Source organism: Diplotaxodon limnothrissa, linkage group LG13 (assembly GCF_057381915.1).
Source record: "Diplotaxodon limnothrissa isolate DT_005_m linkage group LG13, D_limnothrissa_male_GT1.1, whole genome shotgun sequence".
Taxonomy (NCBI): domain Eukaryota; kingdom Metazoa; phylum Chordata; class Actinopteri; order Cichliformes; family Cichlidae; genus Diplotaxodon; species Diplotaxodon limnothrissa.
In genome coordinates, this window is record NC_140608.1 from 24,034,715 (window position 1) to 24,052,245 (window position 17,531).

At 39.8% G+C, this 17,531-nt stretch overlaps 1 protein-coding gene across 1 annotated transcript in view; it reads right to left on the reverse strand.

Annotated features, from left to right (window-relative positions):
• The window catches only part of inpp5a (inositol polyphosphate-5-phosphatase A), a 177,617-nt gene that overhangs the window by 129,923 nt on the left and 30,163 nt on the right, over nucleotides 1–17,531 (reverse strand). The window contains exon 2 of the mRNA XM_085368919.1: nucleotides 5,265–5,306. Coding sequence (XP_085225045.1) covers nucleotides 5,265–5,306 — 42 coding nt within the window. The remainder of the gene's footprint in view (nucleotides 1–5,264; nucleotides 5,307–17,531) is intronic.

Sequence of the window (17,531 nt, forward strand, 5' to 3'; positions counted from 1 at the left end):
TGGTATCCTGGTTGCCTGGCATATATTTATTTTAATTTTTTTTTTTCCTGTTTGCTTAGTACAACACAGTACAGACATTCAAAGCCATGATGAAAAAAAATCTGTGTGAAGCTTCTTGTAGAAATAAATAATAATGTGTCCCGGTGTTAACTGCTTTAGGTAAACTTATGCCACAAGCCTGCATAACATATACAGTCATCTGAGAATGATTTGAGGTGGCTTGCAACTACAAGCAGTATCAAATCGTATTTTCTGTTGGAAATGCCATTCCTAAACTGTGGCCTGCCCCGGATGTACCCCTCATCTCACCCTATGGTAGCCAGGATAGATCTAGTGCCATCTGACTCATATCCCGATTGAACAAGTAATAAAAAAAATGGATGTGCTCCAAGTTTGGTTATTTATTACCACAACTATAGCCATAAAAGAGAGGCAGTAGGAAAAAAAACAACGTCAAATGATATGACTTTGACTATTGTCTACAGCAGCGGTCCCCAACCTCCGGGCCTCGGACCGGTACCGGTCAGTGAGTCGTTTGGTACCAGGCCGCGAGAGTTGAGGCTCAGGTGTGAAATGTATGGTTTTCAGGGTTTTTATCGGTTTTCAGCGTTATTTTGTTATCGTTTTTATCGTTTACTCGATTTTCCTGGGTCTTTTCACGTGTGTTATGAATAAATCTTCTTTTTTTCAGTACCGGTACTAGTTTTATTTTGTTGTATTTATCTGCGACACCTTAAAGGCCGGTCCGTGAAAATATTGTCGGGCATGAACCGGTCCGTGGCGCAAAAAAGGTTGGGGACCGCTGGTCTACAGTACAGGGTTACAAAATCTTAGATCGGGGCTATAACTTCAATGGAATTGCAATAGCTAAGGCACAATACACCAAACATAGCTTTGGTTTTGTTTTCGTGTTTTTTGGTATTTTTATTTCTGCTATGGAAGTCATGAGGAAGGTCCTTCTGTTGATTTCAGGTGACATGGTCTTACAAATATGCCCGTAAACCTAATCAGGAATACTATTCTTTGCCTCTTGGTTACTACTCTTGCATCACATTCAGTCTGTTTGATGAGATTTTCCTTGTACACAAGGAAGTCCCCAACTGCTATCATTGCACTGCTGATACACTGAAATAAGATCCATATTTATGGAGCCCGATGCAAAGCATAGTTACAAACCCTCGCTATTATTTTCATGCCCCCATGTCCTTGTAACAGTTTCTGCATATGCAACAAACGGTATACTTGTTTGAAGGAGAACAATAAAGTGTGCGTGTGTGTGCGTGTGTGTGCGTGTGTGTGCGTGCGTGTGTGTGAATGTGTAGGTGTGTGTGTGTGTGCGCGCGTGTGAATGTGTAGGTGTGTGTCCACTGGGTGAGTCTGGAATATTTATAGCAAGGAACCAGTGCTTCGTAAGAATAGTAAATAAGACGTGTGTGTTTTTCTTACGCATGTTTGAAGTGTCATTTATTGACTCAGTTTGAACTAACCACTTTTAGGGCTACTCCCATCCACACTGTTTCTCTTTCCACACACACACACGCACACACAAAGTGGAAGGAAAATAAAACAAAAGAGAAGCTGATGAGTTGAGTGACATTTTATGCTTAAATATATGAAAATGTATGCAAAAGGAGCCAACCAGCATAGTAAAGAGCTTAGTCAAAACATCCATCCATCATGCAGAAAATCAAGTTCTCTTCATTTATTTATCAGCATGCAAAAAATATCTTAAAAAATATCACATTAGGCCACTTTCCACTGCAGAACCTTGCAGGGAAATCCAGTATATACTGCCTGCATATGTGTGTGTTCTTTGCACAGAAACCGAGGATGACATTTTTGGGATAGAAGTCATCTCTGCTATAAAAGCGGACACAAAGAGCCAGCAGCTTCACTGTTTTGGTGTTGGAAGTTAATGGCACCTACCTACAGCAAGAAAGAGCAACCTTCAGTGGCTAAAATACTAAGCCAAAGCAGAAGCACTGCGAGAGATTGACTGAAAGCGAGTCAGTCCCCAAAACTAGCTCTTGTCTTTTATAACTTCTCACTTGTTTAAATTGTATCAAATTTATAATTTAGCTGAGTCTGTGTTGAGCTATAACATCAACTAGTTCAAACTGGATCTGTGGTGTCATTGTCTTTTGGAGCAAATACAATTATGTGACAAAGAAAAAACCTACATTGCTATGTGGTTAACTTTACTACCAGGCCACCCAAGAACATTACAGTATTTAAACTGTATGCTACCATAGCACAAAATAACAGGCATCCGCATCTCCAGACAATCGCAATTGAACATGGGTTGACTGAAATCAGTCAGGCAGATTGGTCAATGACTGGAACATGTTCCAATCAATCTGACTCAATGAGCACAAAACGTCTCTTTGCAACAGGGGACTTGACTCAATTGGATATATTTTGGTTATGTTTCAATTTACAAGCAAGGCTGCAGAGCCGTCCTGCAGCAACAGAATTTATGAATGCTCAATTTATGAGTTGTAGGAGGTTCTGTCTTGTCTCTTTATTTCAGATTTTACATTTTTGCTCATTTATCACAGTTAATCATCCCATTATCACAAAAACATTGCGTGTAACTGTTAGCTTGACCCCATTAAATCTCAAACTGTTTCCATCTTAATGCCGTTTTATCACCAGCTTAACACACAAAAGACGCTTTGAAGACAGAAACTGACTGCAAGTGGTCACAGACCCGGTCCCCTGTCTTCGAAACAACTACTTCACTTCATCACAAGATCACAAGTTGTTGCACAAGTTGATCACAAGTACGCAATGTGCAACTGACTGTAGCATTACAAAGTTTATTAGCATTGACTATTAACTCCACCCTCATCTATATTCTAACTCCAAATAACCTCAACAGTGACCACTACAGTGTTAAAATCTAGGCATTAAAAATGCTAGTCTTCAAGCAAATGGGTGGGGTCACAGTGGTTATGTACCAAGTTCCTGTTAAGGCTTCTATTATGAATGTGGTGTAGACAAACAAGATAATGCAACGTCCTGGAATAAAGATCCTTCTTATCAGTATAAAGAAGTGAAGCAGCCTGAGTTCGATTACTTACTTCAATAGCATTGTTCAATACACCTATATTCTCTTATAAGTGCTGACAGTGTTTTCTAAACACTTTTTTAAAAAGTAGTAAAAAGAAAATCTTGAAATCTTAAAACTCAAAGGCCTCAAAGAGCTCAAAGAGAACATTTTCCAAAGTCATCATACCAGTGTACAGCTGTTCATTCATCCACGAGTAAACTCGCAGTGCAGGAATTTGGTTTCATGAAAAATGAACGTCTGTTTCACACGCAGTCATTGTAGGCGACTGGAAAACTGCTCCTACTGACGAGTAACCTCACATCACCTTCTACCCATTAGGAAAAACTAAACTTTTTCTCACCTAGACAATCAGAGCTTTGTCCATTTTTGTGTTGTACACTTAATTGACCTCTACACAGGCATGGCAGGATCCTTGGCCTCACCTGCTGGACACCTCACACATTGGTACTGCATCAGATTACAGATATTGATGGCTGTAGCACCCCCGTGGCCGGAGCACAAATCATTATGGGCCATTCAGCCTGAAAGCAGTGTTGAGTAACATTACAAGAATTGCTCAATTACGGCCATCCCTGCTGATAAATATGGAAATTGATCTATTTCAATTCTCTGTATCATCCTCTTCACTTTCTTCCTAGAAGTGATTCAGGGTGGGGTTTTTGTTTTTGTTATTTGTCTTCTTTAGTTTCTATCTAACTTTCATTTTGTCTCATCGTGTCTGTACATTAATCAAGTTTCACCAGATCTGACTTTGATTGCTTGATACCATCATTTTATTTTCTCAAGCGTGAAATCTTCTCTCTCCGAGTATAAGGATATATATTTTTCAATATTATTATTATTTATTATTTATATTTCCAAAGATGCTATATTCTTATGCTTTTTTTAAAATATTTATGAGGGCAGGTTTGGTAGAAAGGCTCACAATCATGTTACACATTGCACTACAAATGAGAGAACATCCTGTGTGATGTTTCCACACAGATTAATTATATACAAAAGAAATTCAATAGCAAAGGTATCTTGTATCCCTCTCAAATTATGCTTGGTCCAACAGAGACTGAAATGTTTGTAACATGTCCCTCCAATCTGTCAGGAAATCACATTTCTCAGAGCGATGAGCCAATCTTTGTATTTTTGTGTTGTACACAAATGAGCCGATCTTTCTATTGTGTTTGCTTTTGGCAACATTTAAGGAATCCGTTCCAACATTCAGCATGTAGAAGAACTCTGGTGGAAAACCCTACCTAACACCTTACTTAGGTTAGCTTTCTTCCACTTGGAAATCTGGATATTTTACAAGAACTCCATCCCAGATTTCAAAGAGGCACTAGCCTAACTAAAGCTAAAAACTGCTCGTCTGAATCATAAGTCTGGAAAGTTTACTGCCCTGTATGAGCATATATTTAGCGCTTTAATAAAAAGAGATTGGAAAATGTATTTGAGCATTATTTTTACCCTTTTGATGTGTAAAATACATTGATTGTTTGCAGAATTATGGTAACAGCGAAACTGCATGTGTCCCTCTCTGCTCTCTTTCAGACAGCAGCTAAGAGGTCTAGCTGCCTCATTTCCCTTAACCCAGTGGAAAGAGTTGTGGTTAGTCAGGGGTTCCTATGTAGATGAAAAGGTAAGATATGAAACATGACTGAGCGCGAAAAAAAACAATACAATTAGAGAGTGAAAATAACCCTAGAGCTTAAACTAACTTTACCCTGTACGATTTTAAAAAAGAGGTTTAAAGGTTCATTGAAACTTTTGATAAAGATAAAATAGTATCATCAGTTAAAGCAGATTAAAGCTAGATTTCTAGACAGCAGCCATGCGAAGCACATGACTTCATTTGACTTGATCTATAGCTTCAGCTTAAGAGAAAAATCCCAGACTATCCTTAAAGTTTATGGTGATTGTCACATGAGAGCACTTGAAGCTATAGAAACACACGTGACGGTAACAGTGCGTCGGCTGTTTTGCTATACTGTAATCCACTTTGTGTGTTTTTAGGGGAGAAAAAGACCTTTTGTGAACTAGTCTGTTTTATTTATGAGTTTAACTCATTATTGTACGGGAGGGTTTAGGCCATGTGGGGCACTCTGAAACCTGTAGGCATGCTGATGGTGTTTCCAACAGTCAACGGTTAAGCCCGAGTTACTCAGTGGATTAAATGCATCAAATATTTGATTTCTCTTACCTGGTAAAACTCCCTCAGCCATGTCTTCTGTAGATTTTCAAGCTGGAAACAGAAAAAAAGACAAAGAGTTAGCAACATAATACTTTAATACCAACGCTAAATGCGTAATACTTTATCTCAAAATAACAATAATACTAGTTGGTGTCGTTTCACTTGTCTGTGCACTAGATGAGAAGAGCCCTTCCCTTTTGGATCTGGTTCCTGCTCAGCATTTTCCTAAAGCATCTTGCCAAACCTTTGACCTTTTTTATCGTTTCCTTCCCCAGTTAAATAAAAAATACTACAGGTCAGCTGAGTTTAAATAAACTCAATGTGCTCTTCTGAGGATGTTTTCAAAGACAGTGCAGTGTTGCGGGTCACAGACAAACCACAAGCAGACTATGTATGTAGTACATCAACCAACAAGGTGAAATGACTGCAATACAATCGCACATGAAAAATAAGGTAAAGATGAGTCGAGTACTCATCATGAGTATGCCGCATTTCACAATGACATTAACTTATGCTTTATATTTACATATTTGTATTCAAGTATGTACATGTTATGAAATCCGAAGATTTCATATCTAAACTCAATGATGCACACGTTGAATGAGCAGATTTATCACTTGATTTGGATTTACTAATATCCAATCAAACCCCAGCTCTTTCACCATAAAGGTTACACTGAAACAAACCAGAGTATCCGTGTCAATAATCAACTGCTTACTTCTGTTGTCTTAACTATAAACTAAAAGTTTTTCTTTTACAGGCGTGGAAAGATCCCCAACACCAAATTTATTATATGTGTAAAAGATGTAGTGCATGCACTGAGAGGACCCTGCTTTAATCTACTTACAGCATCTTTCTCTCAGGGTCAAAAATCCTGACAGATCATCGACAAACCTCTCGCGCTTCTTCTTTTTCTCACCTCCCTTTGCTCTGCCTCTATCTGTCATTCTCTCTGTCTTCCACTTTAAAAGGCTATTCGCAGACCTGGACTTCATTTGGTTTGTGCAGTGGAAACAGAAACAGGGCCCTGGGCAGTCTACCATTTATGGAGAGATCTCCCTATGTCGATAACTAGGTCTGATGAACGGCTGTGTGTGTGTGTGTGTGTGTGATGTTGAGGAGTTTTTCCTAACAAGACTAGTCTATAATAAGAATACACAAGAGATCTGATGGCTCCGTTGGTATCTGTAACAAAGCCCTAACATATTACAGAAGTAGGTGATGTGAGCTTGGATGGCATGAGGGCTCGGAGAGAGGTTTATATGTGAATAACTGAAATCATATCTACATGCTGTTACCGGGCAAAAAAAAATAAAATAATACAGCTTCTCTTAACTTTGTTCTTACTAAAAATCAAGACACACCAATGCCAACTTCCCAAAACAGCAGCACAGTGACATCTTTTTGTTTTAGATAATAGTTCAACAAAAAGGCTACTATAGTTTAGAAGATCTTCCACTTAGCATTAAGGCTAGCTAGTCTCTAACAGTGTTTGTTTAATTGATATAGATACAACTGTGTGAACGAGTCACTTTGTGGGGTGCGAGGTAAATATTTTCAGCCTAACAGTTTATCCCATTCATCCAGTACTTAGATAAACAACATCTTCGGCTAACGTGAAGATTTCCCGGCAACTTCACTGTAACTCTGACTGTTACCTGCCAAGAAGCCGTCAGAAAACCACAAATTAACAACCTTTGTATAAACAGGACTGCAGAGGTATTGATAGCAAATAGCTAAACTTAGTCTAGCTATTGCAGACACATTATATGAGAAACACGACACTGAAAGATTCCTGAAAGAGAATTCTGCAACAGCAAAGATGATGGTAGGAGTAGACTTGTGACATGAAGGTTCCCAGGGAACAGTGAGGTTAAGTTTCATTCAAATAATGCTTTAAAATAACTGAATTGAACATACGAGTCTTCAACTTGGCAAACCGCTTCCAGAAAGGCACTGAAGACTTGCTTACAGGTTCCAAGCTAAGCTAACTAACTTGTTTAGCTATTTTACACAGCCATCGTAAGAGAGACATTAACTTCCTCATCTAAGCCATCAGTCACATAGGCTTAGAGACCTGTCAGCAACCCCTAGCAACCTCTGTATTGCAACCTCTGTATTACCAACACCAGTTGGTGAGTGGCTGCAAGATCAACCAAAAAAGGTGCTGGACCTCCATACAAGTTGTGGTTCATGACAGATTGATGCGATCACCCTTCGTTTGCATGGAAGATGCAGACTTGTCTGCAAACATTTACTAACTGACCTCAGAGCAGCAGTGAAACAGAGAATGTTCACCTTCAAAGCAAAGTTATTCTTTACCAATTTTTACACTGAAGGCCATCAGTCTCAAGCAAACAAGCTGGCATCTTATCGGGCGACCTCAGCAACCACAGGAAGGTTTTTGATGCACCACTGTATACCTGTTAATAACCAATTTCACCTTGAGACTCCCAGCAACCTCCGCAAACCACCAACCAGTGGGGGAATACACATTTTTTTCGTAGCAACCGTGGTCACCACGGGGTCACTAACTGGTGCTTAGGCCTGCATGACTGGGAGTTAGTAATCAATTTCACAGCAATTGCTAACAACCGCAGCAAGCGGTCAGAAATAATTATTTTTCCCTAGAGACCGGTGGTTGCCAGGCAGACATCGACCAGTCTCTTGGGCTTGTGTGACTGGGCTCAAACTTTGAGAAACAAAACCAATAACGCAATGCAAGCAAATAGTTCACTCCAGAAATGGTATGATTTCCTGAATATTTAAGCAAGCAATACACTTGCAAAGTACTAACTGACTAATTACTGGATCAAACGCGTATCCCTGATGACATTTCCAAGGGCACCTAAATGTCTCAGAACTTACTAAGTGTGTGTGTATGTGCACCATCATCCTGGCCTCAGCCAGATCAGACAGAGCATAGGTCTATATAAGGACATGAGCAGTGGACCTTGTCATTAGTCACATGGATGGAGGAAGAGAAAAAGAGAGCAAGGCAGAGACAGTCACAGACGAACAGAAAGGTTCAAATTATTTGCCAGCTTACCATCTTAAGGCTGCTGTGAGGATTAAAACCTTTTTCTCAAGTTCAGATCTCAGTGCCCTTAGGTGACGGCGTCATGCAGTAACATGACAGCTCTTGATGATACGTGCTGATATTTTTGGCTCTTTCCATTGGTTGTTTCTCACAGGACCACTGTTAGCTGCACTTACTGCAATTTCAAAGGTTTCCTGTGTTCACACTCATATCGCTCAGACACTCAGTAACAAAGAGAATGCATCGGCGGTGAATTTAATCTCTCTAAAAAATCTTTCTGAGTGAGGACTTTGCACGTAGGGGTCACCATGGTAATAAGGCAATACAAAGGTACCGCCACCTGATTTATAAAGGAATTTGAAGGCATCTTATTTGGGAAATATAAGTCCTAGATCAACCAGCAACAAGCGCTCGGTCATGTAGATATCCATCCAGAGGTTTTCTAGAGCACTCTGATGTGCAGCAGAGATGTGTGGTGGTTCTGGGGAACAGATGTCTGCCTTGCAAGGACAGCTCAGAGCAGGACCGGTAGTTCCTCGGAGGCCCGAGCCCTGGAGAGAAAGTGGGCTAATAGTAAAAGGAAAGGGAGGACAAACTGAGTCTATATCTGTAGCCTCGGCACTCTGCCGTCCGCCCTCCTTGTATCAAAAGTTAATTTGCAGTTAATTAGAACGTGGGGCTATACAGGCAAAGAGGTAAAAATAAACCCACTCCATCCCCAGCCTCTCCTCCATGTACACCACCTCTTCTTCCACTGGTGCTTTCACTAGCTTAGTTCTCTCCACCTCCTCTGTGTTTTTTGCCCATGCCTCTGTTTTCTCAGTCGATGGCCTACTTTTCAGACAGCGTGGGGAACTAAGAGACTCTGCCTAGGTTTTAAGTGGAAATCACTGTTTAACAGTGTTTTACTTTTTCATAGGTTTGTCAACAGCTAAAACTGTTGAGTGATATAAGTGATAATGGAGCAAAACTGCGTTGGAGCCATGACAAAAGATTGGGCTAAATCTTCTCTACTTCATCACATGAACGCCGTTTGCACTCGAGTGGTACAGATAAAAAAAAAAAAAAACAGAAAGGGGACTTTCAGTATGACCGGGTGTACCCTCATTTTCCTTTTCATTTCGATATGAAATCTAAAAACTTGAGGCCTATCGCTTCTTCTTTAAAGTAGGACACTATCACAGTACTTCTTTTGGGCACTGGCTGTAGGCTGAGTATCTTGTGACAAGATATTTGCAGATTGCAAATAACCAATCTTTGAATTGAACAAATACCATGCAAAGCACTCTGGCTGGGCATGCTGATAGGAAATGTGGTGTCACGCTGACATCTGAAAAGTGAAGAGACAAGACAAATTACCGCCCAAACTACAGAACTGTTGACGTCTTCGTCCTTTCACTGTTGACACAATGACATTCCTAAATAAATTAAATTGAAATCACTGACATGTAAAGTAATGAAAGCACTTCTACAAACTTATGTGAAACATTACAAATTTGGACACTTGCTCTCTATGAGATGCTGAAAAGCTGGGGCCAGACTGCTAATGGACGTTCCCTAATTCATGTCACATTGTTTGGGCTTTTTTATAGTGTTTGTGCTCTTCTTATACCCTTACCCAAAATGGAAGAAGCACAAAGCTGACCTTCATGAACCTCCTAGCTCTTTTAGATGTTTCTTCATGCTTTTTTGTCTTTTCTACACAGTGTATCTTCAAAAAAAAATCACTGGGTTTGTCTTAATAATACTGCAAACTCTTTGCTTTACTACTGAAGTGAAACGACACTATTAGAAATAACACTGAACTGGAGTGAATAAAACAGGATACAGCAATCAGAAAACAAACTCAGACTGCACAAGCAAGACAAAAGCAAAAGTATCGGCATGACTAGACCCCACCAGATGTTTTTTGGTGAGTGCGTGTTTCCACTGAAGTGATGCTGACCTAAATAAATAAAAAGGGCGGCTGCACTAAAAAATAAAACTAAAATAAAATGCTTGCATTTCTCTACCAAAAGCTGCAAGGTGTATCGTTTTGCAGAAATTGAAGGGTAAAGTGTGGTGATCTCTACTCACAGGAAGTGGTTAATCAGAGGGGAGGCTAACTCACTCTAAATCATGCTGACAAAGACTTACAGTATACTAGCAGGAATGTCATCAGCATGTAATATATACATTGACTGTGGCCACACCGCTCTTGCATTGGTACTTATGGATTTGTTAAAACGGTAACATGAAGCTCTGCTGTTGTAGCAAAGGTCACGGCCTTCAGTCTTCTACAGAATCTTGGGGATCGTCACCTGAAACATGCCCGTACACACACACACACACACACACACACACACACAGACACACACGCATTCTTTGGCTAGAATTAACCAGCACAGCTCCATATAAAAGCAGGCTGTTTAAACTGCAACTGTGGGGAAATTACGTCAAGGCCGGTCCAGTTAGACCCCCATGGTGATCTGCTGGGAACACATGGTCACCACATGAGTTTCCTCCTTCACAGCCCACTCTTTACACTCCCAGTAATCCCTGTGATGTTTTCTCTTGGCCTCATTTTCAGCCGCAGTGTTATTATTTTCATTAAGGCCTACTGAATACTAAGTTTGGCCAAGCTCGTGGCTCAGCTGTCTGTTATTTCCTGCCTCATCCTTCTCAACAGTTGCCATCCCCAATAGGCTCTGACTTTCTACAACCAGACTGGCATGGGGGGAAGAAAACAGCAATTAAAAAAAAGGATCTTCTCTCTGTTGCTTGCAACCTATGTAATTGAAAAGAAGAGAGCGAAGATGAGGAGTCTTAAAAAAGCAACGGTTGCTTGGTTACACCTGGCACTAATACCAGACACGCACAGGTCTACCACAGAAAAAAACAAAACACGGGAGGTACAACTTACAAACCAAGGAACAGTATGACTCTTTACAGCTTTGCTTGTAACACAAATACACATAAACCTCAACTAAATATATGGACTGTCAGTCAAAAACGATTCACTAAAAGGGTCTACTTTTCACTTCGTTTTGCAACAACACTCCCTTAATGAGAGCAGTTATCTGCCCAAGCCAGAGGTCTAAATGACCATCAGTTTGAGGGCCTCATCACTGACCAAGACATTACCTTTGCCCTGCTACATTACGGCAACAGTCGTAATTCACTTTAAGTTCAGTGGAAACCAAGAAACCGCATGTATAGCTTACTTCCTAAACTTTCATCTAAAAGTCAAGCTTTTACAACACAAGCACAGAGTTTCACAACATTACAGCTTCCTTAACACTCACCCCAGAGTGCTGGCACAAACAGCGTCTCTGCTTCTTACCTTCACAGCACTGAACAATCAGCATGCTAATTTATGTTAGGATACCGTAAACCAAGTACACTTACCTATAACTTTATCATGATATAAAGTATAGCCACAATACAGATGCAACAGTCATCAACATTTACCATGCGCATGCATCAATGGAATAAGACTATTGGCCAGTACGTTTGATGTTTCTCTGTTGATTGGTCTTTTTAGGAGGAGAGGCAGAACAAAGATGGTGGTCTCCCTTAAATTTCTATTCAGGATTCATTCTTATATATGAATATGTCTGCTGACTTGATGATGAAACTGCTGTTTTAAAATAAAAAGGCATTTTACACTGTATTGTTAATGGATTGGTAACATAAAAAAATCCAAATTATTACTAGTATGCAGTGGTCAAATTAGGTGTTATGTGGTCACAACTATTGAAAAAACTTAACACTATAAGAAAGATAGTCCTAAGATAAGATAATCAAGTGTGTTTGTGTACAGTATAAAGAAAATTGTCAGGAACACCACTCATCCAGCTGTATAGCAGTCTGTGAGGCTCTGAAAGAGCTCTGTCAACCTGATTATCAGCTTCTTTCCTCCATGTGCTTCAAGCTCAGAGCTGCAAATACGTGGGAATCGACCATGCAGGGAAGCTCTAGGCAGAGATGCTACTGAAGTGCAACAAGGGATGTGTAGGATCTACCAACGAAACCTCGGTGTCTCATTCTGTCTCTTGCAATCCCATAAAATACAAAAACTGCACAACTGAAATGCAGAAACAAGCTTTTACAGTGCAGATGCTCCATTGTAGCAAATCAGTACTTTTTCTGAAATCCTCTGGTCTAAGATACAGTCGCCTGCCATTCTCACGGGGTTTTTCCAGAACTTTAGTCTTTCATAAAATTGACATTTTCAAGGGCGCAATCAACCATCCGTGTCCCATTTGAGTCAACAAACCATGAACGAGTCAATGATAAGAAGGAATGGATCCCTTTTTTGCAGATTATAACCACCTAATTTGCCATGCAAAATAAATGAATGAATAAATCAGTGACAGATTTTACTACCAGGAAGGCTGCAGCAAACAACCGCAGCTCACAGAAACAAATGCTCTTCAAAGAGAATCAATTCTCCACTTTGATATGTCTTATTACCTAAATGAACTACAGCATGCGTAAGTTCCTAGGAACAGGGTTTCATTTCCTTCTATCCAAAGCAAATGACCCAATTAATAACCACAGAAAGTTAAGATGTGCATCAGTGGGCAAGAAGAGAGGCCTCTCACGTCAAAGCCTTGTTTTTTCCAACCCTTGTGGCAAAGCTCGTTGTGCATTGGCAGCTTGTATGCGAGTGTTGACAGGCTGCTTAAAAGGAGGTTATTGGCTTTCAGGGGAGCAGGCCGCTCACTAAAAATACCCTGCTAGATGGAGGCCCTTGACTGATCGAGGGGATCTGAGGAAGCAGAGCAGCTGGAGAATCAGCAGGGGAATCTGCCGATTGGCTGGCCTCGCATCCTTCAACAGTCTGCAGGCGATGTCACACTCCCGAACAACTCTCCTTCGTGGGAGCTCTGTGGAGGCCCGATGACGCAAAGGCGTGTCCCCTCAGTATTTTATATGACACCACATCAAAGAAGCTCATTATGGAACTAATTAGAGCAAACCCACACTGAAATGTTAAATTAGATCGTGGGCCGGCTCTAGAGAGACGCCTTCATCCTTTGAGATGAGAAGGTATGGAAGTACAGTGCAGGTACAGAGGAAGGAAACGCGTCAGCCTCAACTGGCGTTTTGTATCAGCGCCGGGCTGCTCATAATTGATTAATTGATGACGCATGCAGAATCTGAACTCTTCAATTCTTTTCAGATCACACAGCTACTTTATTTGCGTCATTCTTGTGTACAAACAAGCACAACACTATGAATGGCTTTGACTGTGCTGCGTTTCCACTTGAACTCTCTTCTTTCTCTCTCTAAAGGCAAGGTTTCACCCAAATGTGCAAATTTAAGCTACATTTACGGATAATTTGCTAAAGGCAAATTCACGTGCAACTCAGTGTTGTCACACAAACATAAACTTCTGGACGTATCAGCTCTCTTACTGACTGCAGTTAAAACACTGTAGAATAGGAGGGAGCAAAATCAAGAGTGAAATCTCAAATTTCTAAAACACGATACATCGGAATAAGCCATCTTATGTGCTGATGTGACATTTGACAGATATGCAGGCATTATCTGCACCATCCATGTCTTTTGCATCTTTTGCACCCTGGGATGGAGACTAGTATGAAGAACGGGGATGCCACAAGAACAGTAATACATTTTGATTTCAAAATTCCTAAAACAAGACTGTACTTGGTTTCTTAGTACTGTAGGCACAACAGGCAGCACATGTACCGGGGTAGTTCTTCCAGAACTGACAGGGGCAGCACATGCCTACAACTATTCTTCTTCTTCTGTGGTGAAAAAGAAAAAGAAGGCCACCCACAAGCACAGGAAAAACTACATATGGAAGATATTTACAGTAGTTTCAACCACAACTCATTGATAAGAAAGCCAGTAAGAGTCGTTACGGTAGTACTTTGCATTGTTATCCTGAAACACATCAGAATTGTGTTGGAGACAGCCGGCAATGCCGTTGTGAAGTCAGCTATGCTCAGTAGGCTTAAACGCTTGCAATGGTTGGTGTTATATAAATGTTTACTCTTATATAACAAATTAGTAACGTTCACAGGTTACTAAACAACCATCCTAACATTTAAGTGTGCGTCGTCAACACACACTAAAACAACACGTTCACATTTTAAACTTCAGCTTACCCATGTCAGTTATTTCAAATATTTTTTATGAAAGAGTTTATATTTACATACATGGGAGAATCTTTTTTTTTCAGGTCTTGAGAATCGTAATTTCTGATATGATGACATTCATAATGAAGAACAACTGGACTTATTTCAGGGGGGTTTTGCCTCTCTTGTCCCTTAAAGTTTGGACATTCGTGGATGACGCTTTTAGAAGCTTTTAAAAACCTTATTTTGGAGAAAAATCTAAAACATATGTTTTTTAATCAGATGTGTCTGGTGTCCCACCTGTACACTGACCTTTAAAATAAATGAAGATTAGATCCTGAGTGGCTTTTCCTCTTCATCTCTTAAAAAATTTAATTTTATTTCATTGATTTATCTGCACTGGATTTTCACGATGACTTGCACTGAGAACAAAAGCTTGACTAAGAGCTCTACTTTTATATTTCTGAAAGTTTTGTCTGATTATCTTTTTCATTTAGAAAGCATTCACTGGCACTATGATGTTTGTTTCTGTTTAGTTGTTATTTGATCTTAAGCTGTCATTAAACTCTATTTTCTTCTGGATAAATTCCAGCCCACCTTGACCCTAAATAGAAACAATCCAATACAGAGGATGACTGAATAATTGAATAATTTCATCACTGCTATGAAAATATTATGGAGAAAGCATATTTTATTGTATTTGTGGGGGGGGAAAGATGAGATGATGAGGGTGACTTCTGCAACCTTAGTTAGGGATACGTAAACTGCTATTAGAGTATTGATGCAAATGTACACACATCCACCCATTTTAGTGTGAATCGACATTATAATCAGCTGGGATTTGTCTAGATCAAATGTCATTAGAAAACAGGAAATTACAGCACTCAGGGCAACCACCATATGGTTGGAAAGTCTTTTCCCCACTGCCTGAGAGCATAGCGCACAGTAACAATACCATTCAACAGCACACACACCTAGGTTGAAGAATACAGTCTGCTGAGTGTGACTGCACAGCAAACACTCAGACGTAGGTGTGTGTGTATGGTCACAATTGTAATTTTGTTGTGAATTGTTTTTGATGTAAAAGACCTGATTTTATGGTGGTATTGCACTTTTCATTTAGCGTTATGGACAATGTAATTGCGTGGCATTGCCACAAGGGGGAGATAGTGGTGAGTGCGATAGGCGGTTGCAACGCGTCTCTGCCTCAGACGAGGAAGAGCCTGCAGACCGAACGCAACTGATGTCTCCTGTCTCTGCTTTTCTGTTAAAAAAACAGGTCAGTAGTTCAAGTTTGCACACCGCAATGTACATATAAAGGCAAGAAACCTTTTTCTGTCTTAGTTTAAAGACCGCAAATGTTGTGAGAGAGTGTGTTTTCACCGATTGAGAGAAAGCTAACTATACCGCCATTTCACTCGTAGTCTAAATAGGCAGCTGGTCTTATTACCTGTTTTATTTTGTGACAAATGGAGCCCTTAGACACTTCTTTTATCCTGGCATTATTGGAAGTTACAGTTGAATAGGACCTACCCAGTTCTTATGTGTCAAATGTAAATAGTCTGATGTATACTGTTTGTGGATGATTGTGAACTGTTTGTGAGCAATGGAAGAATATTTTTGTTTATTGGTTACAAATGTAATATATTGTTTGAATCTGTTAAAGTATAAGAAAAGTATAAAGGTGACATAAGCGGGTTAATTGCAGTGTTAGTGGTGCTGCACAGAAATGTTTTTGATGCTGAACAGCAGCAAAATTGGTTACAGATTTATTGTAAATAAGGACGTTCGTATACAATGATTATTTTGTAAGTTTATTCTTGTGAGAGTGCAAGGTAACCAAAAAGGTTTGAGCTATGGACCTAATTGAATGTTTGTGTTGTTAAAAGCGAAATGTGTGTGTCTAAATGAAAAGAAAAGGACGTTGTTAAACTCTGTTAATAAATGAGACGAGGAAGAGCCTGCAGACCGAACGCAACTGATGTCTCCTGTCTCTGCTTTTCTGTTAAAAAAAACAGTTTAAAAACAGACCCCATCGAAGGCCTGTAACATGTGTAAAATCTCTGCATGCAATGCAGACTACAGCATGGACCTTATACCGTATGAACCATATTAGCTTTCCATTTCCTTTAATAAATGATTTAGTCTTCACTGTAAAGAGGAAAAAAAAAATCAAGGACATTTTAATTGCCCTGAAAAAAGCTTTTTGCTGTATAACTCTCAGGTGCCGCAGAAGGTGTCAGAGCAGAAATCTGACAGAGCTCTGCTACGATCTAAATAGTGTGAGCTCTCCCACTCACACCTCTGCCATGTGTTACTCAACACATACAGTAAACTCCCTTGAACAATGTGATCTATGCAGCTACTGGATGCCACTTGAATACCTCTTTATTGAGAAGTGACAAACAATAACCTTGAATGAACTGTAATTTTCCCAAGAAAACACAAATGAAAGAGCTGTGTGATTCAGCATTGTGTCAAGTGTGTGATTCATACTTGTATCCACTTGAAAGGTTGGTCAGTGTCATATTAAAGATTCAATTATATACTTATAGGTTGTAATTTGAATACGCTTTGGTTCTATAATCACAAATTACAAGAATTAATTACACAAGCTTTGCAATGTGTCTTTAATAAATTAAACCACCTCAGGATTATTTAAAACAAAGACATCCCAAGAATAAAAAGCAACCAAAGCGACATTATACACAACTATCATAATAAATGCTTTTGGTGGATTCATAGTTAACCTGTTTGCCTTGTTTGCAAATGCTCCCTGGTTCGGTACAAAGAGGATACCCAAACCCACCCGCAGCGGGTCACAAGTTAATTTACTCCTAGAGCTCCTCCCAGTTCTTGGTAAATGGCAGGGTTGCATCAGGAAAGGTATCTGATGTTAAATCTGTGCCAAATCAAATGCTTCTTTCTGCTGTGGCGACAGAGTGGGTAATAAGATGAACCTTCCTATTTCAAAATAATTATTATAGAAATGTTTTTTATTTCTGCGTTTATACAGCCAAAGTAATCATATGTGTTTGAAGGTTTGGCTTGTTTATCACACACACAAAAAAACCCTTATAATAACCAGCTTGTCAAGAAGCCACTTACAGTGACACTCCAAACAGAATTTATCTGTCACTCTCCCAC